At 43.3% G+C, this 26,844-nt stretch overlaps 2 protein-coding genes across 3 annotated transcripts in view; one reads left to right on the plus strand and one right to left on the minus strand.

The window, feature by feature from the left end:
* The first annotated feature begins 857 nt into the window (after positions 1-857).
* THBS1 (thrombospondin 1) lies at positions 858-16,758 on the plus strand. Of its 2 annotated transcripts, none has more exons than XM_043471428.1 (22): positions 858-1,017; positions 1,573-1,668; positions 1,950-2,509; positions 3,437-3,512; positions 3,801-4,000; positions 4,114-4,236; positions 5,254-5,347; positions 6,763-6,939; positions 7,252-7,428; positions 7,727-7,900; positions 8,132-8,259; positions 8,363-8,515; positions 8,932-9,150; positions 9,615-9,722; positions 10,316-10,475; positions 10,625-10,743; positions 12,429-12,663; positions 12,852-13,079; positions 13,249-13,520; positions 13,937-14,034; positions 14,134-14,273; positions 14,662-16,758. In XM_043471428.1, exons 2-22 carry the CDS (start codon positions 1,602-1,604, stop codon positions 14,667-14,669), a joined length of 3,516 nt encoding a protein of 1,171 aa, XP_043327363.1. In that variant the 5' UTR covers positions 858-1,017; positions 1,573-1,601; the 3' UTR covers positions 14,670-16,758. The 2 variants fall into 2 exon arrangements, with proteins under 2 accessions (XP_043327363.1, XP_043327364.1); XM_043471429.1 differs by having other exon boundaries at positions 6,766-6,939.
* Positions 15,668-26,844, minus strand: part of LOC122444278 (fibrous sheath-interacting protein 1-like) — a 203,710-nt gene continuing 192,533 nt past the window's right edge. The window contains exon 5 of the mRNA XM_043473010.1: positions 15,668-19,399. Within this exon, the coding sequence (XP_043328945.1) occupies positions 19,353-19,399 (47 nt within the window). The 3' untranslated portion in view covers positions 15,668-19,352. The remainder of the gene's footprint in view (positions 19,400-26,844) is intronic.

Genomic DNA, 26,844 nt, shown 5'->3' on the forward strand with positions numbered 1-26,844 from the left:
ACAATTTCCAATTTGGCTTTAGGAAAGTGGGTAAGAATAAGTTTCCTTAACATTCCTGACTAGAAAGAAGCTGTCCGCTCGCTTCCCCTTGATCAGAATTCGCACATCGCCCCCAAGCGGCCAGCCGTGGAAGCGCCGCAGCAAATGGGAGATGGCACTTTCGCGGGGACTCGGGCGGCAAGCCCCTGCGGAAAGGCTGCCCCGACGCGCGAGGGAAGCCGAGCCCGGTACCCTCATGCTGGCCAGAGCGACACCCACTCACGTCCATCGGGGGGCAGGCGGAGGGCAGGCGTGGGGCGAGGGAAGGGGCGCTAAGCGGGTCCCGTGGTCCCCACCCCACCTGAATGGATGGACGAGGGTCAACAAGTACCCAAGAGGGAACTCCTTCAGCTACGGATTCCCTCTTGGTCCCATGTTACCCCGTTGGGCTTAATTTTTTCTGAACAAAGGGTTCTCTCCCCAAGTGTCCACCCTTCAGCCGTCGCGCAGGCATTCAAGGGGAATTTGCCTGAAAGCTTCTCTAAGGGTCTTGGTTTGGGCGGCTAGGGCCCCGTCGGCTCGGGATGCTCGCACAGGGCTTGGGGCCGCTCGGCGCCAGAGCCAGAGTGCTGAGCCCGTGAGCGCCAAGGCCGCGTGGGCGGGCACCTATTTTTCTGAGAAGTTCCAGTGCTCCTAGGCCCCGACCCCCGCCGCCCCCCTTCACCTTCTAGCTGGAAAGTTGTGCGCCAGGCAGCGGGGGGCGGAGAGAGGAACCCAGACTGGCCCCCCTCCCGCTTCCTGCCCCGCGGCCTCCCATTGGTCAAAGGAAACCCCAGGAATGTGAGCGCCCCTTTAAAAGCGCGCGGCTCCTCGCTTCGCCAGCCACTGCACTCGGGCCGGCCGCTGGGAGCCCACCCTGGCGAGCTCTCCCAGCCGCAGCCTCCGAATCCACGGCCTCCACCCCGCGCCTCTCCAGCGCTCCATCCCGTTGCTGCGCCTTTGTCGCCGGTCCGGTCCGCTGCATCCGCGTCCGCACAGGTAAGGAGTCCCGGGCGGCCGCCGCGGAAGAGTGCTGCCCTGGCCAGCCACCTGGAGCTCCCAGGCTTCAGCGCCTCCGGGACCCCGGAGCTCAATGCTTTCTGCCTTCCCCATGCTGTCGCTCCCAGCCTCTGGGGCTCTGCTTGTGAATGGGCTCCAGAGCCATCCTCTCCAGCCTTGGGGTTCACAGAGTAACCCACCAGGACCCCCCAAGAGTTTCTTCTTTTCCCCAAGTCCTATCAGTCCTCTAGAAAAGGACTGTGCCTCCCTGCGCCCCTAAACTACATCTCCTGGTTCAGTGTTTACCCTTAACTTCTCAAGCCCCTCCCCAGTGGCTGGTCTTGCCCCCACCACCTCTTTAAAGCGGTAATCTCCCCTCAACTCTTATTACTTTCTTCCTGATGCTCTCTCCAAAGCAAAGACGGTTGCCCTTCCTTCCAGCAAATCTGGGCCCAAAGGGGGATCCCCAGGGCCCCAGCCCCAAGGGCAGCCAGGTTATGCCCACACTCCCTGCTTGGCAGCCTCTGACCCTGGGCTCTCCGCCCCGTGCTGCAGGCTCCTTGCTGGGCGCAGATAGCTCCGCCATGGGGCTGGCCTGGGGACTCGCTGTCCTGCTCCTGTCGCACGTCTGCGGCTCCAGCCGCATTCCAGGTGAGTCTGCGTAATACCTCGTGTGGGGGAGGGACGGGGAGGAGGTCGGGTTACCCCAGGTGCGGTCCCTCCCTGTGCACTCCTCTCTCAGCCGCTTCTCCCCTGAGCCCTGACCAGACCTCAGGATGCCGGCTCCCTCTGACTGGGGCATTTACTTAGCTCTTCCAGTGGCTGTCAAGGGCTTTCATCCGGCCCTCTGCCTCACCCCCGCCCCCAGAGCTGAGCCTCCACCCCACACTCCACCCAGAGGGCTCACCCTGTGTCCTGCTCTTGTCTAACAGAGTCTGGGGGAGACAACAGTGTGTTTGACATCTTTGAACTCACCGGAGCTGCCCGCAAGGGCTCTGGGCGCCGACTGGTGAAGGGTCCTGACCCTTCTAGCCCAGCTTTCCGCATCGAGGATGCCAACCTGATCCCCCCTGTGCCTGACAAAAAGTTCCAAGACCTAGTGGATGCTGTGCGGGCGGAGAAAGGTTTCCTCCTCCTGGCCTCCTTGAGGCAAATGAAGAAGACCCGAGGCACCCTGCTGGCCGTGGAGCGGAAAGACCACTCCGGCCAGCTCTTCAGCGTGGTCTCCAATGGCAAGGCGGGCACCCTGGACCTGAGCCTGACCGTGCAGGGGAAGCAACATGTGGTGTCGGTGGAAGAAGCACTCCTGGCCACTGGCCAGTGGAAGGGCATCACCCTGTTTGTGCAGGAGGATAGGGCCCAGCTGTACATCGACTGTGAGAAGATGGAGAATGCCGAGCTGGATGTCCCCATCCAGAGCATCTTCACCAGGGACCTGGCCAGCATCGCCAGACTCCGCATTGCCAAAGGAGGTGTCAATGACAATTTCCAGGTGAGGCCGCTTTGATTCCTGATCCCTGGGGTTGACTGCTAGGCAGCTTATGACCAGGAGGGTGATAACAGGAGAGGCAGGGGTTCCAGTATAGGAAATATTGCCTGTGCACTAAAGCAGTGGTTCTCACACAGTAGGGAGCAACAGAATCACCTGGAGAGCTTACTAAAATCGATACTGCTTGATCCCACCCCTCGAGTTTTGGATTCAGTAGGTCTGGGATGGGGCCTGATAATTTACATTTGTAACCGGTTCCAAGGTTAAGTTGGTGCTGGTGTTCTAGGGATCAGACACTGAAAACCTCTAAAGGAAACAATGATTTTCCTGTAACTGCCCATTCAAACCTTAAATACTCTTCATGCTCTTCTCAAGAAAAAAATTTCAAATGCATTGCACCAATTATAATATTGCTTGAAGTGGATACTTTTTATGAGCAGAATAAATACCACTTTGCTATTTGCTTCCTCATAGGGATGTAACTGATCCCAAAGAAAAGATTAAAATAGTGGCTATTTGCTGCTGCAGTGTCTTCCTTGCTTAAACCTCTAGATCTTTGGGTCTGTGGCTTTGAAACTCCCACATTTAACTGTTTGACACTGGAGAGTGTCATTGTATCCTCCGGTCTCAATATCAGATTCCATTTCCTGTATCCCCAAGTAGGCCGATAACTGAATTCTTTGTAAAAGACTGCAGACTTGGCAGAAGATACAATTAAGAGTTTTGAAGTTATTTTGCAATTCCTGTGAATTTGGCAATTCACCAACAGTTATTTGGTGTGTTATTTTGACACGGTGATCCTGAAAGGGAGTTCTTTTCAAATTTTAGAACATCTGTTGTGTGCTCTTTCTGGCATAAACAGTCCCCCCTCCCACTGACCCCACAGCCCCCACCAACACTCTACAAACAGTGTGTATCCTCTGTTCACAGGGGGTGCTGCAGAATGTAAGGTTCGTCTTTGGAACCACACCAGAAGACATCCTCAGGAACAAAGGCTGCTCCAGCTGTAAGCATCCCTCTGTTTTTAGGGCATATGGGAAAGTGAAGGCATTCCACCCAAAATAAGCTGAGAAACTTAAGCAATGGTGATTGTGCATAAATTACCCCAGGTAACATAGTAACCTTTATATAAAGGTGACCTCAGTTTTCCACACTCAACGGTCCCCTTCTTTTGCATCCCTCACCCAAAATGAAATGTCTTTTAGAGTTAGGATGCCTAGGGGTTGGCTGGTGGGAGCATCTACTTGGAGATATTCTCCTACTTTCCTCACTGAGTGCCTTTGATCCTTGGCAGCTACCAGCGTCTTTCTCACCCTCGACAACAACGTGGTGAATGGGTCCAGCCCTGCCATCCGCACCGACTACATTGGCCACAAAACAAAGGACCTGCAGGCCATCTGTGGCATCTCATGTGACGAGCTGTCCAGCATGGTCCTGGAGCTCAGGGGTCTGCGAACCATTGTGACCACGCTGCAGGACAGTATCCGCAAAGTGGTCAGTGGCCTCCGCCCCCCGCCTGTTAGCAGGAGCCCCTGCATGTGTGTCCCCGATGATGCCGAGGGACGGAAAGTAAGGCTCGATGCTAATCACCTTTCTCCTGCTTTTAGACCGAAGAGAACAAAGAGCTGGCCAACGAGCTGAGGAGGCCCCCACTCTGCTACCACAACGGGGTCCAGTACAGGACGGGTGATGAGTGGACGGTGGACAGCTGCACCGAGTGTCGCTGCCAGGTGAGGCTCTCGGCAGACAAGCACGGATTGACAGCACTCTCTGAAGAAAGACCCAGATGGCTGCGGAGGCTCTTTCCATGTTCCATGGCTGGATACCCAAGTGGTGTCTTTCTCTTAAGATGCAGTTATGACATCTATAAACATCATTTAAATGCTCAGAGGTTTTCAAAGTCTTAATTATACCCCAGGCTAAGGATAATATCTAAAAGAATATATCTATTTAAACATCTCGGTAACTTACCTGCTTTAGTTCAAGAGCTAAGTGTTGAATATCAGGTATGTAAAACTGAGTTGGAACTTTCTCCCCCCGACCTGATTCGTATTCAGCTATGACATGGAGATTCTTTAATACAGTACTGATTGCTGTTCAGATCACTTAGCCCAACATTGTTAGAACTATCCACTTACCTCAGATGGTACTGCCTGCAGCATATGTGTCCTTCTGGCTCACCCCCTACCCAACATCAAGGGCAGAGGGGTTTGGGGGTGTTACCTGGCTCATGGCGCAAAGTCAAGCTTAAATACAAATCATGGATTGCCGGATTTGGGAGCCACCTTTACTAAATTCCCATTCTTGTCCAATATTATATAAAGCCATATTTATATATGAGAAAGTAAGATGCTCATTGATCTTCTTTTCCCCATAAACATGTAATTTAAAAATTTTAAAGTCCTGGCTGAGTTTCAGGAGTTTGATTTTAGACACAGAGTAACAGATCTGACTCATGATATTAGGTGGTTCCAATTGCATAAATTCATGCTGTTCTGTGCATGAAGAAGTGACTAAGTGGCAATTGAGAAGAATTCTAGAGGGTTGAAGTAACAAGTAGCCAGCACTAGAACTGTCTCTACAGTACTGGTGGCTGCCAAAAGACAGGCAGATCTTTTATTAAAATCATTCCACCAGAGCATTTATAGCCCAGACGAGATTTCCACTTGTAATTGAAACGTTTCCGTATGTAAGCTTCTGCTTGCAATATGCTTCGTACTCATTTCTCCTTCACTGTTGCCCTGCAGAACTCGGTTACCATCTGCAAAAAAGTGTCCTGTCCCATCATGCCCTGCTCCAACGCCACAGTTCCTGATGGAGAATGCTGCCCGCGGTGCTGGCGTAAGTCCCTAAAATTGTATAACCATGCTTTAGTGACTGGATCAATTGTACATAATGCTGGAATACCCGTCCCATCTCTGTCACATGTGTTCATTCAGCTTCTTGGGGCAGCATCTGGCTAACCGATGGCTTGTCTGCTATATAGAGCCAAAAAAATGCCGTTATGACTAAACTTAATTACCCACCCTGGATTATGGTGTAGACAATAACCTTAGTATAGTTTATTGAATATGATTCTGTGCTTTGAGAAAAGAAGAGATGAATTGGTAGCAGCAATAGCTTTAAGTTGACTGGATTTAGAATCTGACCTTATGGCCTAGAGTCAGGAAAAATCTGCTCACTGGAGAAATTGATGGACTTAACTGGGCCTGAAAGTTCTACCCATTTTATCTACAGGCATAGGAGACCTAAGAAAAAATAGTAGTTTGAGTCTCAGGGCTCCATAAGAAATTGTATTGTTTCATGGTACCCAGTCCCTGGGTTTTGCTGCCAGTATAATTAATCACTTTGCTGAGACACTGTAGTAAGTAGAAGTCATAGAAATGATTTATCACAACTAAGATGCATAAAACAGGAAAGCAGCACTCACCCTTCACATCCACACCCCCCACACTCCCCATTTCCTACACACACGGATCACAGCTCAGAAGAACCAGTTCCCTTCAGAGATGTCAGTGACATTGGAACTGTCATAATCATTTGTACATTGCTTTCTGTTCAGCATTCACTTCAGATGTGGGTTAAAGGGAACAAGGCTAGCTAGGGGCTAGCAGAGTGCTGAATTTTGAGTCAGGGATTACTAGGAAAACTTCCAACTGATGGCAAGAGAAAACAAGTTCTCTGTCTCCTGTCGGATACAGGACGTGATTGTAGTCATGGCGCCTGGGCAGATGGTAAACAAACACACTTCCCTCTTATGAAAATATGTGCAGAAAAGGCCCCAAATGCTAGGGTGAGAGGAGCAACCCGCTCACTGACCTCATGACTGATCCAGGGCCAGAGCCAACAGCGGCTCTGCTGCCTTCAGATTCATCTGCCAAACACGTGGGTCTCTGGCTCTCCTGAAAGTCAGAAGTGACTCCTATAAGTTGCCTAAAACCCAAGTATTCTTGGAAGCCTGGGGCTGGAAATGCCTACCAAGACATCTTAAGTCATAAAAGGGAAACTCATTTGAAATGCAGACTGGAGGAAGGAGGCGAGGATGACTAGAAACGTATGTGGGGGAAAGGTTCAGCTGTACCGACCCAGGCAAAGCATGCAATTACCCCAAAGCTGTGCACAGAATGACCACTTGGCCATTGGCCTAACAAATATATTGCTTTTCACTCTCTGGCATGGGAAGAAAGTCCTGAGCAGAGCAGCCCAAAGAGTAGCTTGTTTTCATGATAACACACTAAATGCACGCATTTGCTCAGCAGCCAGCGACTCTGCAGACGATGGCTGGTCCCCGTGGTCTGAGTGGACCTCTTGCTCTGTGACCTGTGGCAATGGAATCCAGCAGCGTGGCCGCTCCTGCGACAGCCTCAACAACAGATGCGAGGGCTCCTCTGTGCAGACACGGACCTGCCACATCCAGGAATGTGACAAGAGATGTAAGTGTTTGGCCACTTGGGGATGTGGAGACCTGACTTGTCCTTGTCACCAACAGCAACTCCAGAGCACAGAGGTTGAGGTCACAGGTTCTAGGCTCTGATCTAATCCCAGTTCTCTGCCTTATCTGTGCACCCTTGAGCACAGCTTACCCTCTCTGAGGCTCTTTCCTTATCTGTAAATTGGGGGTAAAAATAGTTTAAAGATTTTTAGTTTGGTGAGCTTGAAGATTTGGTTTAGAGGATGCATTTAAAGTGTTAATGTAGAGCTTGGCTTGTGGGAAGCACCATATAACCATCAGGTTTGTCCTTTAGTTAAACAGGATGGCGGCTGGAGCCACTGGTCCCCCTGGTCGTCTTGTTCTGTAACATGTGGAGACGGTGTGATCACAAGGATCCGGCTCTGCAACTCCCCCAGCCCCCAGATGAATGGGAAGCCATGTGAGGGCAAAGCCCGGGAGACCAAAGCCTGCCAGAAAGACGCCTGCCCCAGTAAGTGCATGCATCATCCGGCATGATGCTGGCAGCTTCACCCCACTGGCTGCCTGGCATCCATGGGTCACGGATCGGGGAAGACTGCTTCCTAGAGAAACAAACAGGCACAGTCCTGCTGGGCACAGCAGCTTCTTCTAATGACAAATGGGACCATTTTCAGACACTCTTTTCCCAGACATCCTTACCATGTGTCAGGGTCATGGAGGTTTCTTGAACACACTCAGGAGAGTCTCCTGTGAAGGTAAAGTGTTTGAAAATTGGTCTTAGCTTTGGCCTGTGGTTCATTTTCTTACAGTCAATGGAGGCTGGGGACCCTGGTCACCATGGGACATCTGTTCTGTCACCTGTGGAGGAGGGGTACAGAAACGTAGCCGGCTCTGCAACAACCCCACACCCCAGTTTGGAGGCAAGGACTGCATTGGTGATGTGACAGAAAACCAGATCTGCAACAAGCAGGACTGTCCCATTGGTAAGCCACGCAGCCCAGGCAGCCCAGGACAAAACCACTTAAAGGCATGGTCAGCATTCATGGGGGTTCAGTTTGGATGGCCCTGAGTGGTTTGATTAAAATGCCAGATGGACAGCATAATCTCAAAAGTCAGCAGTTCCACAGACCCTACAATATCACACCCCCATTGAAGTGACCAGAGTGGCAGTAACAGCAGCTGAGACCCACGTTTGCCTGTCACTCTTATCTCAGATGGATGCCTGTCCAATCCCTGCTTTGCTGGTGTCCAGTGTACCAGCTACCCTGATGGCAGCTGGAAGTGTGGTGCCTGTCCCCCGGGCTACAGTGGAGACGGCGTCGCGTGCAAAGATGTTGATGAGGTGAGGAGCTGGGAGCTACCAGACCTAGGAAAGCACCTCATCTGCCTTGGTCATTTCTTGTGACAGTGTTCTCTAAACATGAACAAACCTGTTTCTTCCACAGTGCAAAGAAGTCCCTGATGCCTGCTTCAACCACAATGGAGAGCACAGGTGTGAGAACACAGACCCTGGCTACAACTGCCTGCCCTGCCCACCGCGCTTCACTGGCTCGCAGCCCTTCGGCCGGGGTGTGGAACACGCCACCGCCAACAAACAGGTAGAGCAGAGGGGACTAGTAGATGGGAGTGAGGAAGGGTGTCCTTGGCTGAGCTAGCCACAAAAGGGGGGAATGTCATCTCACACCCTTCAAGGAAAATGAGGAATGGGGTGAGTGTCATTCTAGCTTTTAGAAACAGTACTAGAAAATGAATTGTCCATCCAGCAGAGAAAATTGGTCCATCACATTTGACCATACTGGAGTAAGTTGTAAGCGGATGGACTTGTAAGTGCCAGGGTGATGTGCAAGTTCAAGGAAAACACACATAAAGCCATGTCAGCCTATAACCTGGCATCGACATTCCCAGGGGAGGATGGGGAGGACTCACACTCTTCCCGTGGATCTCTGTCCAGAGGCAATGGGGAGCTGGGGACCCTCCAAGGCTTTGCCTTAACGTCAGAATGTTGTACCCTCAGGTATGCAAGCCCCGAAACCCCTGCACAGACGGGACACACGACTGCAACAAGAACGCCAAGTGCAACTACCTGGGCCACTACAGCGACCCCATGTACCGCTGCGAGTGCAAGCCTGGCTACGCCGGCAACGGCATCATCTGTGGGGAGGACACGGACCTGGATGGCTGGCCCAACGAGGACCTGGTGTGCGTGGCCAATGCAACTTACCACTGCAAAAAGGTAGCCCTGCCCTCACCCGCCTCCAGAAAACCCTTATCAAGGGAATGAGCTGAGGAATTTTAAATGCTTAAACTTTGGGAATGGAACTGAAAGATTAAATCATCCAAAGGCAGAGGAACACTAATTTCTTATTAAATCACTTGGTGCCAAGAACATGTATGGGGCAGGCCCTTTGGGCAGTTGTGTTCCACAGTCGATGATGTTGTCCAAAAAAAGTTCACTTCTCTACCAAATGCCAGCAGAGCATGACCCATGTTCCCAGTATATATAAAGCTTAGAGCATTTATACAAAGTATTTATGTGTGTGTGTGTATCTTCCAAGCAAACTTTTTTGTCTTCCCATTGAAAATACTTGCTGTCACAGAGCAGCATTCAGTTCTGTCTGCAGTGTCTCGCTGCATGCTCTAGTGCATGAGCTGAGCAAAAGGCTTGCAAACTGCAGCTGCAGTGTCTTCTCTTTCCAGGATAATTGCCCCAACCTTCCCAACTCAGGACAGGAAGACTATGACAAGGATGGAATCGGCGATGCCTGTGATGATGATGATGACAATGACAAGATTCCAGATGACAGGGTAAAATTGTTTTCCATTCCTCTTTCAGCTTTTGTGTTCAGCAACAGCCTGTAACCCTTAAGATTCAACAAAATTACTGATATCTAGTCATCAGAAATTATTCATTGTGATTCTGTAGTTTTCAGATAGAGATGTTGCCAAGAGAATTTTTAGAGGGTTTTGTTTTTCATCACGGCCTGCCCTTACCCTAGGTGGAACAAAAAGTTACAATGTGTGAACAAATGACACTTTGCTCCCCATATTGGTTTCAAATGTCTTCTCTAGATCACAGTAAGGTTTTCTCTGCATGCACTGAGAGTGGAGATGTTGAGTTTCCATTTACATCTCACTGACTCATAACCAACAGAAATTCATTTTTCATTCATTATGTCCTGGCTTTTAACTTTTGCAGTGATCATTTTACAGGGGAATTAGTATATCCACAAAGTAGAAAATGCTTGTTGCAGATTTTCACATATATATATTATATATATATATATATATAAATATATATATACATTTTCACACATATATATTTTATATACATTATGCATGTGATTTGAGGCTAGTTTCATGGATCAAGTTGTACAATGTTCTGCTTCTTCTCTTGGCAGGACAACTGTCCATTCCATTACAACCCAGCTCAGTACGACTATGACAGAGATGACGTGGGAGACCGCTGTGACAACTGCCCCTACAACCACAACCCAGACCAGGCTGACACAGATAACAATGGGGAAGGAGACGCCTGCGCAGCTGACATTGATGGGGACGGTAAGGCGCTCCCTGACTCCAGCCAGCCCGTGGCAGCTGTGACGGCGTTCAGCTCTCAGCCTTGGACAGCGCTGGCTGTTAGTGTGCAGTCTGGTTGCAACAGCGGAGGCTGAAGATTCCCGCTCTTACCTGTCCCGTGTTCTCTGCAGGTATCCTCAATGAACGGGACAACTGCCAGTATGTCTACAATGTGGACCAGAAAGACACTGACATGGATGGGGTTGGTGATCAGTGTGACAACTGCCCCCTGGAACACAATCCAGACCAGGTAGGTAGACTCCTTTCATAATTTTTCAGTAAACTGTTAGAATATCCCTTTCTAAGCCTCTTTAAAAAAAACAGAAGAAAAAAAAAAAAAAAACAGAAGAGCTTAAGTTCAAACACTTTCATTACCATGGCTATCAGTGATTTCATAGCCAATTACAAAATTTTCATGTGAACCGTTTGCCTGACCTAAGCTCTTTGCAGAGTTCCATAGGTCTTTAGCATGACAATCTTGTAACTTCAATCTTATCCTCTATAAGAAGCCCACATGATTTGCTCAATGGAATCTACCATTGTTAAGATAAATTATACAAAGCAGAAATCTGTGACTGACAACTGTACAGGAATATTAATCATGTTAGAAACTAAGAGATGGAAGAAAATATCCCTAAGCAAGATACACAGCCATTTTCATGGCTCATGATATAATCTGACTGCAAGAAAATCAAACTAAAAATACTTCTCCAAACTGGAGAAATCCCTGTTTCTTTGTCATTCTTTAAGTGTTTTGGCATTGCAGACAGATAATTCTGTACCGTTGCTGGGGCGTGCTGCAAACAGACACAGCCAGAACAAGTTCCATGTCTGACGGTGTTTCTTTTCTGGTGTAATTGTTCATCATTATTTTCTCAGTGTGAAAATTAAGGCCTTTTTTTCCCCCTAAAAGCCACTATTCTGGAAATTTAGAAACCACCTTTTTTTAAATGCAAATATTTTTTAAAGATTCAAGAAATGATAAATACAGCTAATTTGTGGAGAAATCCAGAAACTCTCCTAATATTTGCTCTTATGACTTTCTCTAAAACAAAAAGCACCGGGATGAATTGCTTTGGGACAATAGGGGAAAGCATGAATGATTTGGAATAGCATTCTTGATCAAATGGCATTGAGTCATCTGTTTTGAATTTGAGTCTTACTGTAAATTAAACCTCAATGCCATTTAACCTCCCTGGATAAGGTGTTGGTTCTTCAGATAATAATAAAGTCTATAACAATTAATGAATCATGTAAAAATCTTAATGGCAAAGAGCATAAATAGTGGCAAGCAAAATTGCAATTTGTGTGTAAATAATCTATAGGCATTCCATATATACTGAATAATGTAAAAAAGGTACTCTGATAAATAAAATATTATTTTATAATTATATATATGTTATATATATGTTATAATATAATAAATAAAAAATTAGAATTTTGGTTTTACCTGAGCCAACACTGGACAATCCTTATGGGCTAGATGTGTAAAACCTAATACCTAAAAGAGAAGAAAATGATTTCTCCCACCATTCAGATTACCCAGTATGTATGAAAAGCAGTGCCATGTTGCCATGATTTAATGACCTAGAGTAGAAGTTGATGTGTCAGCAATTTCCTAATTGAAAATTTGAATAGAACATAAATTGTACCCAGAGCATTCAATTCATCATTAAGATATAAGTAGTTAATATGGCATTCTATCCTTAGTGATGAAATGATGCTTTCTATTTAATTTTATTTAGAAAGAAAAGAACTCTCAAATATCCCTTTAAAAACTGTGTAATACAAATAAGGATCAAGAATAAAACATGTAAGATTTGTTAATATAGATGTGAAACCTCATCACATGGTCTTATCAGACACTGGAGAATCTCCGTATGTTTTCTTTAGCATCAATGATTCACATTCAAATTTACCCTCTGTCTCTTTCAGCTTGACTCTGACTCAGACCGCATTGGAGACACCTGTGACAACAATCAGGATATTGATGAAGACGGCCACCAGAACAACCTGGACAACTGTCCCTACGTGCCCAATGCCAACCAGGCTGACCATGACAAGGATGGCAAAGGAGATGCCTGCGACCATGATGATGACAATGATGGCATTCCTGATGACCGGGACAACTGCAGGCTGGTGCCCAATCCTGACCAGAAGGACTCTGATGGTGAGTCACTGGAGCCGCTTTTAAAGAGAGTAACTGAAACCATGGCTGTCTGGATTGAGGAAATAAAAACAAAGCTGAATACATTTCAGGATGAAGAGACTAAATGTTAACTTTGACAAGACAGTGAATTTCTGGCACCAGTAATGGTATTTTGGAATTTCACTGAACTCTTGCCTTTTTGCCCTTAGGTGATGGTCGAGGTGATGCTTGCAAAGATGATTTTGACCAGGACAAGGTGCCAGATATTGATGACATCTGTCCCGAAAATGTTGATATCAGTGAGACTGATTTCCGCCGATTCCAGATGATTCCTCTAGATCCCAAAGGGACATCCCAGAACGACCCTAACTGGGTTGTACGCCATCAGGGTAAAGAACTCGTCCAGACTGTCAACTGTGACCCTGGACTTGCTGTAGGTGAGTAGAGAGTTCTTCAAACAAAAGGCCAGTGTGTACAGGGGGAAAGAAGCAAATGTAAAAGCAGGCAGTTGCATGTGTCCCCATGAGTGCTAAAAATGGCTGGGAACGTGACAGAGAACCTCGGGAAGGCTGCAGGTTTTAACCTGGGTGTGGCCTCCTCTTCCAGGTTATGACGAATTTAATGCTGTGGACTTCAGCGGCACCTTCTTCATCAACACTGAGAGGGATGACGACTATGCCGGCTTTGTGTTTGGCTACCAGTCCAGCAGCCGCTTCTATGTTGTGATGTGGAAGCAAGTCACTCAATCCTACTGGGACACCAACCCCACGAGGGCTCAGGGATACTCTGGACTTTCCGTGAAGGTTGTGAACTCCACCACGGGGCCTGGCGAGCACCTGCGGAATGCCCTGTGGCACACAGGAAACACCCCTGGCCAGGTGAGAACAACGCCCTGCAGGAGGGGAAGGGATGCTGTGTTTGGCCAAGCCTCCCACCAGGGAGTCTTAGACATCAAGTTCCCAGCATCACCAACTGTAGCATTAAGCTCTGCATTGTAAAAACCATCCTAGTGTCTGAGAGGGTAGCTCACTTCAGATCAAAAGGCTAAAACTGTTTGTTTTAGCCTCTTCAAACAAACGAAAGTGTCAACGTCCCTTCTCTTTGCTGATATGTACATTCACGGTTACATAGCCAATGATAAAGCCCTTGGAAAAAAAATCCGACATTGTAGCCCTCTAATTTAGGTCAACTCAGTACCTTTCGATTGCCATTTCAAGTACCATTCCATTTCATGGAATCTAACGTAAATCTCATAATGAAGCTGTTTGAACCTTTGCTTTTCCTTTTCCTCCAGGTGCGCACACTGTGGCATGACCCTCGTCACATTGGCTGGAAAGATTTCACTGCCTACAGATGGCGTCTGAGCCACAGGCCAAAGACAGGTTTCATCAGGTAAGACTGCTCCGATTAAACGTCCCTGAAGTCATACTGACACGCGAGGAGAAGATCAAAAGTAAGGGTGGCACTAATGTGATTTCCTTTTTCCCTCAGAGTGGTGATGTATGAAGGGAAGAAGATCATGGCTGACTCAGGACCCATCTATGACAAAACCTATGCTGGTGGCAGGCTAGGCTTGTTCGTCTTCTCTCAAGAAATGGTGTTCTTCTCCGACCTGAAATATGAATGCAGAGGTAGGAGCAAAATGACAGTGAATATACAGGTGGAATCCCTAGTTCAGACCAGTATCAGGAATGCCAGTCATGCAAGAGGCTGATTTAAAGGCTATGTAAGACACAGGGTTATTTCTATCTTGCTGTTAAAGACACAGTGATAAAAATGAAATAATGAAAGCCTTAGAAAGCAGAGCATAAGTTCTGGAAGGTTATGCTATATCAAACACCTAGCAACAGTGTTCAAACACATTAATTGTAATTTTATAAACTGCCAATCTTAAAATATATTTTTGCCATTATAAAAGTAGAGCTGTGCCAAGGTTGTTAATGTGTTAGTGGATATTAAGATGACAGTGCCTCAATGAATTAGTTTATGTATTTATGTGTTTATATATTTATTTCACAGATTCCTAATCATCAAACTGTTGATCAAAAGACTGATCATAACCAATGCTGGTATTGCACCTTCTGGAACCATGGGCTTTAGAAAACCCCCAGGATTGCTCCTTGCTGCCTGCCTTTGCTCTCTGCTTGCATGAGTGTGGACTCCTAGAACATGTGACTTGCCTCAAGAAAATGCAATTTTCCAAATCAGACCCTGCATTCAGCCTCTGACTGAGAAGAATCTTCCAAGGAGACAAACAATGAATTTGGTTGGCTTTTGCAAAAGCAAAAGCATCCACATGCTTTGGTTGGAAGGTGCCTGTCCCACTCTGCTTTTGTCAGAGCAGAATGCGACTGTGAGGCCAGCTCTGAGCAGTGGACTCCAAAATGTTTTCAGGCATGTGAGAGAAGGGAGGACTCACTAGAATTGACAAAACCAGCCCTGACCTACTCCCTCTGGAATGGGGGGGGCGGGGGGCCAAAGCCCAAAGGGGAGGATGCATACCCAAGAGACGATTGTATGAAGAAAATATGGAGGAACTGTTACATTTTTGGTACTAAATCATTTTCAGGGGATTGAAAGACTATTGCTGGATTTCATGATGCTGACCGGTGTTAGCTGATTAACCCACATAAATAGGCACTTAAATAGGAGTGGGGAAGGAAGGAAAAGACTGGCTTCTGGACTTCCTCCCAGATTTCCACCCCTTAACACATTACCTGTAGTGACCAGAATAGGGAGTCAGAGTTAAACCAACACAAGGCAGTGCTGGCTGCCGCAGCTTGGTTCTATTGAAATTGTCAGCTGTGTTCCAGATGTAGCTTCTGCAGATGTAGCAGGAAAATAAGAAAACCTACCATCTCAGTGAGCACCAGACTGCCTCTCAAGGGACAGGCAGCCCGTGCTTGTATTTTTATGGTTAGAAAGGCACAAAATTATCAACTAAGACATTCCTTTTCTCTCTTTTTTCCTGAATATCATAGAGTTTTCCAGTTGTCTCTTTTGGACTATAGTTTTTGGTGTTTTAAACAAACACTTTACAATGTAAACTATTTATTTTTTACTTATTCTGGGGGATCTGTCTGAAAGACTATTCATGGAACAGGAAGAAGCGTAAGGACTATCCATATCATCTTTGCTACAAGTCATTATGACTGTAAGATTGTAAATACAGATTATTTATTAACTCTGTTCTACCTGGAATCTAGGTTTCATATGGAAAGTGTTTGAGAGCAGGTAGTTGAGATTGATCAGCAAATCTTTCACAGGAATGGCACAAGGAAACCAGCATAGCAAGCTGCTCTTCACTTTGTGCTTAGACCGAATGATTTGGAATTATTCTTTTTTCCTTTTTTTTCCCCAAGTGGAATTACTTGGTTGTCCATTTGCAAGTGTTTTTAGTTTGCAAAGAAAGCCAAGAGGCCATTAATACTGTCTTATCCCATCCCTTGTGCCTATTTCCAAGGAGATGAAAAGTATCTACATTTATTATTTTTGCCTTTTTCCAAAAGAAAAAAATGACAAAGGTGAAACTTGTATACAAATATTACCTCATTTGTTGTGTGACTGAGTAAAGAATTTTGGGATCAAACAGAAAGAGTTCAAGTGTCTAACAAACTTAAAGCTACTGTAGTACCTAAAAAAAAAAATCAATGTTGTACATAGTATAAAAATTCTTTGCAGAAAAGTATTCCCAATAAGGAAATAGCATTGAAATGTTAAATACGTTTTCTGAAAGTTGTTTTTTTCTATCATCTTGTGTACCGTTGCTTTATTTTTATAAATTATTTTCTCATTGCCTTTGGAATAGATATCTCAGATTGTGTAGATATGCTATTTAAATAATTTATCAGGAAATACTGCCTGTAGAGTTAGTATTTCTATTTTTATAAAATGTTTGCACACTGAATTGAAGAATTGTTCGTTTTTTTGTTTTGTTGATTTGTTTTTTGCTTGTTACCCTCCTCCCTGTTTTTACTATTTGCCAATACTTTTCTAGGAATGTGCTTTTTTGTACACATTTTTATCCATTTTACATTCTAAAGCAGTGTAAGTTGTATATTACTGTTTCTTATGTACAAGGAACAACAATAAATCATATGGAAATTTATATTTATACTTACTGTATCCATGTTTGTTTGTTTTCTGGCCTTATGTTATGAGGTATGGGTAAATTCTATCCTTAAACCAATAGAGCACACACAAAAAGAAATCACAGTAATAGTAACATTCACAGTTCCTATACAATTTAAGACTGAATTGCTTAAATGACGTATTTGCTAGATTTGTGGAATAAAAGAACAAAACAAATTAGCCTGTCATACTAAAAACAAGCGATGAGAAATGACCACTCCCACAAGATGTGGGACTCAAAAGGATATAGGTTTATATTTTACTAATGTCACTAAATGTCATTTACTGAATCCTTTTCAAAGCCCAGTTCTGTTCCTGAAAACAAAAAGGAAAACAGGAGTGAAGCACATACAGCTACATCTTCTGACCCATGAATGAGGACACTAGGTGGGCAACAATTGCATGCTGTGAAGAAGCTTTAGAAACATTAATGAAGGGTGAATTGTCCTTGAAAAGTTGGGTCAAATTCTATAGATACCACATTTTGGAGAATGACTATGCCTTTGGTCAGAAAGATGACTTAAGAGAGGTAGAACTGGGAATACATCCTAAAATAAATGAATATATATATATATATATATCTGTATACACACACACACACACACACACACATAAAATATCCACTTATTTTGTGAAGAGAAGGCCAAAGTCTTACAATAAGCAGAACCTGAGCTTCAGGTGCGCTAACCATGAATGTAGAATACCAGCCAATTTTTAGTTTTAAAAAGAATTTTTTAAAATTTTAGAATAAAAAATTTTATGAGTAGATTAAAGGTCTCACTTTGAGGTCCATTAAACAAAAAGGACAGGCTGAGTGAGACAGAATCTTTTTTCCCCTTATTGACTTTTCTCTCTCATTCTAGAAACATATGCAAGTATAAATTGCATAGTCATATATGAGTATAAATTGCCAAATCACATTATGGCATCTAGGTGAAGAATCAGGAACTGGAAGTTGTTGGTTATAAACTTTGGAAAACTGATTTGAAAGAAATATTCTTTGAAACATGACATCATTCATTCTCAGAGAAGCTCTGCACGTGAAGTCTTGGGAGAGAATTCTAATTCACTTTTAAGGAACAGAACAAAAGTAACTGATAGTGTCAGGATGGGACAGAAGAAACTGGGAACTGGAGCTTTCTTACCAGGCATGCTCCATATGCACTCCAAGACCAGCCTTTGAAGCAGGCTGCACTGAAATGAAGGACTTGTTAAAAATTAAAACTAGGCCATCGGGGTGATAGCTCTCTCCTTCTATAGGAGTTTATTGTCATGTGTTTCAGGGTTGGTTTGGACTGAAGGGCAATAAACCCTAGGTCCTATGGGAATTTACAATAAAGGTGGTGCCAGTAGTTTTCTTGAGGAGTCATAAGTAGAAAAACCTCAAATTTTAAGATCCTAAATTTATTCCTGAAATGAGTTAGCTCTTGCTCTTTCATACTTTTTATCTACCTTTTCTGGGGGCAAACACTCAGGTCTAGAGAGAAACTTAAAAACACTGCTTTTTTAAAGAACACTTTCTTTCTTACAAGGTAATCTTTCATTTAATTTGGAGCCTTCATGTTGAGTATATTATACAAATTCAGCTCGCCAGTTCCTTGTTAGAGGTAGGTACCTTCAGTTTACATGCTATGGAAGGGTCTCCTTCCTTTCAAGGGTAAAATTACTCACTTAATCATTCTGTTTTACTACCCTCTGGTAAACTTTTGTAACATAAAGGTCCACTATGCAACAAATACCATTTGTAGAAATATACTATAAAGCCATAAACTATCTCCTCGCCATCTATCTCCCTCTCCTCTTCTCTTTCTCCCTCTCCCTCTCTCTTTCTCTCTCTCTCACACACACACATACATATCAATCAAACACCAGAAGCACATGGGTTTGGAAAAGACATAAAAGGTTCTCATAAATTCAAGTTACTGACTTGTTACTAATAAACCCTCTCTCTTAAAATAGTAGTATAGCTTTTTTAAAACCAGCTGATCTTTATTTGCTGAACTCTAAAAGGGAAACTCTGAAAGAAGATAACAAACTAAACGTCATATATGAAATAATTTGTCAAACTTCTGCTTATGAAAAGTACCACTACTAATAAGATAGCAAGGATAGCCTAACATTGTTTTGTTGGGAAAATTCATTTCTCTTCACAGCAAGCTATACTTTACTTAACAGGCATTAGAGAAGAGGAAAGAAGGGAAATCAGGGCAAAACTACAAGTTATGGTCAACAAACCTGTCTAAATCCCAATAAAGTAGTAATGTGTAATATCAAATACAAAACAATCATAAAACTTCAACTAGTTTTACCATAGCCCACATACATAAAATGTTGGTTTCTATAATGCAATAAAAAACAACTTTCCTGGGAATTTCAATGAGGAAAAACCAGTGAGAAATTTACCACAAGTCTCAAAAATATCAAAAAAATATGATCCAGAAAGAGAGAATCTAAACATAAAAATCGTCATTTGAGGAATGGTCTCTATAATGCATTCACTGAATTAAAAGAATTTGGAAAAAATGTGGTTTAACTTAATTTACCAACTCTCTTAGAAGCACAACCCAGCAAGTCAGTGTTTAAGATTCTTTACATTCTTCTGTCATATCTTCAGTCTCCTGTTCATCTGCACATTAAAAAGAATAACCAAATTTGTCAGATATCTGTGCATAATTAAGAAAAATTATCAGCCTATGTTTTATAAACATTAAATCCTTTTACACATAAGATGACTCACATTCTCATTTAATATTTATTATACAATCACCACTGTGCAACAATTTATTTAATATTAAATTTAATATTTATTGAATATTAAAATCAATATTCAAAGTACCCAAAATCACTGCAGACAGTGATGCAGTCATGAAATTAAAAGACACTTGCTCCTTGGAAGAAATGTTATGACCAACCTAGACAGCATATTAAAAAGCAGAGACATTACTTTGCCAACAAAGGTCCATCTAGTCAAAGCTATGGTTTTTCCAATAGTCATGTGTGAATGTGACAGCTGGACCATAAAGAAGGCTGAGTGCCAAAGAATTGATGCTTTTGAACTGTGGTGTTGGAGAAGACTCTTGAGAGTCCCTTGGACAGCAAGGAGATCCAACCAGTCCATCCTAAAGGAAATCAGCCCTGAATATTCATTGGAAGGACTGATGCTGAAACTGCAGCTCCAATACTTTGGCCACCTGGTGCAAAGAGCTGACTCACTGGAAAAGACCCTGATGTTAGGAAAGATTGAAGGCAGGAGAAGGGGATGACAGAGGACGAGATGGTTGGATGGCATCACTGACTCAAAGAACATGAAGGACCGGGAAGCCTGGTGTGCTGCAGTCCATGGGGTCTCGAAGAGTTGGACACAACTGAGTGACTGAACTGAACTGCAGAGTCACCACAAGCTGTATACAAAATTTACAAGAAAAAGTGAAAGATAAGGGGCTTGCCTTCATTGAGCTTACAGCTATGGGACAGTTTTTTGGGTTTTGAACTAAAATAGTTATTAATGGAGATAGACATCAAAATTATTATTATCATTATTATTTGCTTTGTACTAAGATTCCAGGAAGCCGGGTGAAACAAAAAGTAAATGCGAGAGTTAGGGTAAATAAGAACTGATCGCCTTTCATTTCTTCAATGTTAGAAACAAATTGTGACACTAACCGAAGTGCAATGTAAATATTCTTCTAATCTTAGTTAAGAAGCTTTTCATATAAGGTAGAATTGACAATAGCACCAAATAAAAGACAATAAAAGAGAATCAGGAGAAACTGGAACCCTCAAACACTGTAGATGGGAATGTAAATGAGGCAGCTGACTTGGGAAACATCTGACAGTTGCTCGAAAGGTTACCATAGACCCAGCAATTCTACTCCTAGGTATATCCCCTGGAGAAATGAAAACATGTTTGAGCTCAATCCCTCAGTCATGTCTGATTCTTTGTGACCCCATGGACTATAACCTGCCAGGTTCCTCTGTCCATGGGATTTTTCAAGCAAGAATACTAGAGTGGGCTGCCATTTCCTCCTCCAGGGGATCTTCCCAACCCAGGGATTGAACCCACAATCTCCTGCACCTCCTGCATTGCAGGCAGACTTTTTTTTTTTAAACTGATGGCTGAGCCATCACAGGAGCCCCAAATGAAAATATATATCTACCCAAAAACCTGCACACCAAGATTAATAGCAGAATTACATATAACAGCCAAAAAGTAGTAACAACTCAAATGTCCATCAGCTAATGAACAGATAAAGAAAATGTGGTAAATTCACACAAAAGAATATTATTCAATAATAAAAGAGTAAAGTACTAATACAGGCCACAACATGAATGAATCTTGAAAACATTATAACAAGTAAGGGGTCAGACACAAAAGGCCACATATTGTATGATCCCACTTATATGAAGTTTCCAGACTAGGCAAATTCATAGAGTCATAAAGTAGGTTAGTGATCACCTAGGGCTGGGGGGTTGGGGGAAAATGGGCAGTGACTGTGAGTGGGTACAGTATTTTTCTCTAGGATTAGGAAAATATTGTAAAATTGATAGTGGTGATGAATGCAAAATTCTGTGAACATTCTAAAACCCGCTGAATTGTATGGTATTGTTGAAAGGTTACCCCAAAAAGGTTATATCCATATCCTAATCCCTGATACCTATGAAAGTCATCTCACTTGGGAAAAGCATCTTTACAGATATAATTAAGGATCTTGAGACACGAGCATCCTAGATTATACAGTTGGGACCCATATTAATGAACAAATGTCCTTATAAGAGAAAAGCAGAGCGAGATTTGAGACACGTGCAGGGAGAGAATGACAACGTGAAGACAGAGTCAGAGACTGGAGTGATATGGCCACAAAGCAAAGAAGTCAAAGAATGTCAACAGCCTGAGAAAGTGGAAGAAGCAAGGAAGCATCCTTCCATAGAGCTTCCAGGCAGAGTGTGGCCTTCCTGACATCTTGACTTCAGACTTCAGCCTCCAGAACTATGAGATGATAAATTTTTGTTGTGATCATGTGTTGTGGCAACTGTAGGAAACTAACACAGGTGTTTATAGTAGATGTCGATAAAGCTGTTATTTTAAAAATCAATCTAATATTTAACAACAGATGATCTGGAGTTTCAGAACACAATGAGAAATGTAGTGACATTGCCAATGCGTGGAGAAGAAACATTAGCATGGAGAGGAAGGTGGGATGTGTGAGAAGTGCACCTCAGTATCTCACATGTGAGATGAGGAATAAGACCTCGGCACCACATCTTCATAAGTGCTAGTCCTTCTATTTGGAGAGCTCTCCTTCTCACCCACCCAGTGAGTGACCACTCATCCTCGGAAGCTCAATTCAAATGCCAGCTCCCCATCTCCCCAATCGCTCATCATCCCTCTAGTGTTGCCAAATACTTTGTCCAGAAGCTCTCAAACTCGGCCCTGTATGCTGAGATTGTCTGCTTAAGTGCCTGCCTTCATCAATATCCTATGAAATAATTCAGAGCAGTGATCATGCCCTACTCGCCTGATAACCTAGGAACAGCATCCTTAATGAATGAATACAATGGAACCGTGGAGCAGTGGTCTTAGTCACAACTAAACAACAGAATCACCCAGACCCCATCCTCAGAAACTGGCTTTAAAAAACACAGATGCCCACAGCCAACCCCTAGGAATTGATATAATTCTGGAATGGAAACAAGGTATTGACCTGTTGTTAAATATCACTTGATGATTCTTTTGTGCAGTCAGAGATAAGAAGCACTGTCTAAGGGATGGACTCAGTATAGCTTTACATGCCAGGCAGACCTGAGGCAGATGCCAAAGAGAGAGGTCTGAAAATCAAAAGTATACAAAGTACAGATGATCCCATACCACCTAGGTATGTCTCCAAATAAAATACTAACCATGAAAAAGCAATAGAGAACTAAAGAGGAGGACTTGCTTGCTCTCAGTGGTGAAGAGGAAGGTTACACACAAGAAGGAAAAGTGAGATGAGTGGGGAGGTAAGAGGACAGTCTGGAGAAGGTAGTGTCTTCATTAAAGTGAGAAGGAAAAGGCAGTGTCTTCATTACAATGAAATTGAAGAGGATAAAGCAGGGCTTGAGCAGACAGGAAAAGAAGATACTTTCTGATAGTTTTTTCACCATCACCACATAGGCTGCTGTTTTTTTATAATCCTAAAATAGAGTGACTAGTACACCATATAATTCAGATCTTCTCACACTTCAGTGCGCATACACCTGCTGGGGGGCATCTCGTTAAAATGCAGAACCTGATACAGTAGGTCTGGGACTCAGCAGCTCTAACAAGCTCCCAAGGGATGCCAATAAATCTAGTCTACAGTCATGATCTCCAGTAACTCTTTCATGTTTTCATTTTATTCAATTTGAATGACACAGTGGAATCAGAAGTTCCCAATACTTGATAAAGTGATAAGTTCATTACAATTAAATGTCAAACCTCTCCAACATGCCATTGTTCACTCTACACTACTAAATAAAACAGTAGACAAAGTGTTATTTTATGATAGAGAAAATAATCAGGGGGGAAATATTTCTATGAAGTCTACCACAAGAAGAACTGAATTAGGGAACTATAGTCAATATTTTTTTAATAAATTATAATAAAAAATAATTTCAAAAATAATATATGAATATATGTATAACTGAATCACCTTGCTATGCACCTGAAACACTGTAAATCAACTATACTTCAGCAAAATATATATTAAGAAAAAAAAAAGAAAATTAGTTGAGAGTAACTTGAAAAAATAAATTCATCAAATACAAATTTACTATATACTAAGGTCTTACATAAAACAGGAATTAACACTGGGAATTTCTAATATGCCAACTCTGATATTTTGATTAAAGAAACTTTGGAGGGTTAGCTTACTAAGAGCATCTGAGAAGCAATTAGTAGACTTGGAAAAGTAATTTCACATGATAACTAGGAGGCCTGAAGGCACACACTATTTGAGAGAAAGAGAACGCCATCAAAACAATGATGAGTTAAACATTACCCTACGAGCAGAACAAAATATTTTTAGTGGAAAAAAATCAGCTAGCAGTGGTAGTATTTTCAGAATCTCACTGTTCTGCTGCAAACCAGTAAGACTATAGTACAACAATGCATATATACATTGTTGTATATATAGTACAACTCTCTCAAAACAGTCTAATTCCCTTCAGACTGTTCAGGTGGTAGAAGCAAGGATATACATTCACTCACACCTCCTTCAAACCAACGAAACATCTTCCCCAAACCCAGTTTACCTGCACTCAGGCTCAACTGAGCAAGTTGCAATCAGATCCTTTGATGGGCAGAATTTTGAGAGGAAATGTATTTGGACTATAAAGTTGTCATTATTTATCTTCATTACCTCCACCATAGTTTGGCCCCAGGTAAATAACAGGGAGGGAACACAGCTCCACCCATCAACAGAAAATTGCATTAAAGATTTACTGAGCATGGCCCCACCCAACAGAACAAGATCCAGTTTCCCCCTCAGTCAGTCTCTCCCATTAGGAAGCTTCCATAAGCCTCTTATCCTTCTTCATCAGAGGGCAGACAGACTGAAAACCACAATCACAGAAAACTAACCAATCTGATCATGTGGACCACAGCCTTGTCTAATTCAATGAAACTATGAGCCATGCCTTGCAGGGCCACCCAAGACTGATGGGTGGGTCATGATGGAGAGTTCTGACAAAACATGGTCCACTGGAAAAGGGAATGGCAAACCACTTCAGTTTTCTTGCCTTGAGAACCCCATGAACAGTATGAAAAGGCAAAAAGATAGGGCACTGAAAGATGAACTCCACAGGTCGGTAGGTGGCCAATATTCTACTGGAGATCAGTGGAGAGATAACTGCATAAAGAATGAACAGACAGAACCAAAGCAAAACACTGGTGTTGTGACTGGTGATAGAAGTAAAGTCCAATGCTGTAAAGAGCAATATTGCATAGGAACATGGAATGTTAGGTCCATGAATCAAGACAAATTGGAAGTGCTCAAACAGGATATGGCAAGAGTGAACATCAACATTTTAGGAATCAGTAAACTAAAATGGACTGGAATGGGTGAATTTAACTCAGATGACCATTATATCTACTACTGTGGGCAAGAATCCCTTAGAAGAAATGGAGTAGCCCTCATAGTCAACAAAAGAGTCCGAAATGCAGTACTTGGATGCAATCTCAAAAACAACAGAATGATCTCTGTTTGTTTCCAAAGCAAACCAATCAATATCACAGTAAGCCATGCCTATCCTTGGACCAGCAAGGTTGAAGAAGCTAAAGTTGAATGGTTCTATGAATACCTACAAGACCTTCTAGAACTAACACCCAGAAAAGATGTCTTTTTCATTATAGGGGACTGGAATGCAAAAGTAGGAAGTCAAGAAATATCTGGAGTAACAGGAAAATTTGGCCTTGGAATACAGAATGAAGCAGGGCAAAGGCTAGTAGAGTTTTGCCAAGAGAACACACTGGTCATAGCAAACACCCTCTACCAATAACACAAGAGATGACTCTACACATGGACATCACCAGATGGTCAATACCGAAATCAGATTGATTATATTCTTTGCAGCCAACGATGGAGAAGCTCCACACAGTCAGCAAGAACAAGACTGGGAGCTGACTGTGCTTCAGATCATGAACTCCTTACTGCCAAATTCAGACTTAAATTGAAGAAAGTAGGGAAAACCACTAGACCATTCAGGTACAACCTAAATCAAATCCCTTATGATTATACAGTGGAAGTGAGAAATAGATTCAAGGGATTAGATCTGATAGACAGAGTGCCTGATGAACTATGGACGGAGGTTCATGACACTGTACAGGAGATAGGGATCAAGACCATCCCCAAGAAAAAGAAACCCAAAAAGACAAAATGGTTGCCTGAGGAGGCCTTACAAATAGCTGTGAAAAGAAGAGAAGTGAAAGGCAAAGGAGAAAAGGAAAAATATTCCCATTTGAATGCAGAGTTCCAAAGAATAGCAAGGAAAGATAAGAAAGCCTTCCTCAGTGGTCAGTGCAAAGAAATAGAAGAAAACTATAGAATGGGAAAGACTAGAGATCTCTTCAAGAAAATCAGAGATACCAAGGGAACATTTCATGCAAAGATGGGCTCAATAAAGGACAGCAAGTATATGGATCTAACAGAAGCAGAAGATGTTAAGAAGAGGTGGCAAGAATACACAGAAGAACTATACAAAAAAGATCTTATGACCCAGATAATCATGATGGTGTGATCACTCACCTAGAGCCAGACATCCTGGAATGAAAAGTCAAGTGGACCTTAGGAAGCATCACTATGAACAAAGCTAGTGGATGTGATGGAATTCCAGTTGAGCTATTTCAAATCCTGAAAGATGATGCTGTGAAAATGCTGCACTCAATATGCCAGCAAATTTGGAAAACTCAGCAGTGACCACAGGACTGGAAAAGGTCAGTTTTCATTCCAATCCCAAAGAAAGGCAATGACAAAGAATGCTCAAACTACGGCACAATTGCACTCATCTTTCACGCTAGCAAAGTAATGCTCAAAATTCTCCAAGCCAGGCTTCAACAGTACATGAACTGTGAACTTCCAGATGTTCAAGATAGATTTAGAAAAGGCAGAGGAACCAGAGATCAAATTGCCAACATCTGCTAGACCATCGAAAAAGCAAGAGCGTTCCAGAAAAACATCTATTTCTGCTTTATTGACTACGCCAAAGCCTTCTACTGTGTGGATCCCAACAAACTGTGGAAAATTCTGAAAGACATGGGAATACCAGACCACCTGACCTGCCTCTTGAGAAATGTATGCAGCTCAGGAAGCAACAGTTAGAACTGGACATGGAACAACAGACTGGTTCCAAATAGGAAAAGGAGTACGTCAAGGCTGTATATTGTCACCCTGCTTATTTAATGTATATGCAGAGTACATCATGAGAAACACTGGGCTGGATGAAGCACAAGCTGGAATCAAGATTGCCAGGAGAAATATCAATAACCTCAGATGTGCAGATGACACCACCTTTATGGCAGAAAGCAAAGAGGAACTAAAGAGCCTATAGATGAAAGTA

Source organism: Cervus canadensis, chromosome 6, assembly GCF_019320065.1.
Source record: "Cervus canadensis isolate Bull #8, Minnesota chromosome 6, ASM1932006v1, whole genome shotgun sequence".
NCBI classification, from domain to species: domain Eukaryota; kingdom Metazoa; phylum Chordata; class Mammalia; order Artiodactyla; family Cervidae; genus Cervus; species Cervus canadensis.

What these genes read in the sequence shown, in the direction of transcription:
- THBS1 (XM_043471428.1), top strand. Translation starts at nt 1,602, where the DNA reads ATGGGGCTGGCCTGGGGACTCGCTGTCCTGCTCCTGTCGCACGTCTGC. An exon ending in GTGTCAATGACAATTTCCAG is followed by an intron (nt 2,510 to 3,436) that starts GTGAGGCCGCTT and finishes CTCTGTTCACAG; the next exon opens with GGGGTGCTGCAGAATGTAAG. An exon ending in CCAGAAAGACGCCTGCCCCA is followed by an intron (nt 7,429 to 7,726) that starts GTAAGTGCATGC and finishes ATTTTCTTACAG; the next exon opens with TCAATGGAGGCTGGGGACCC.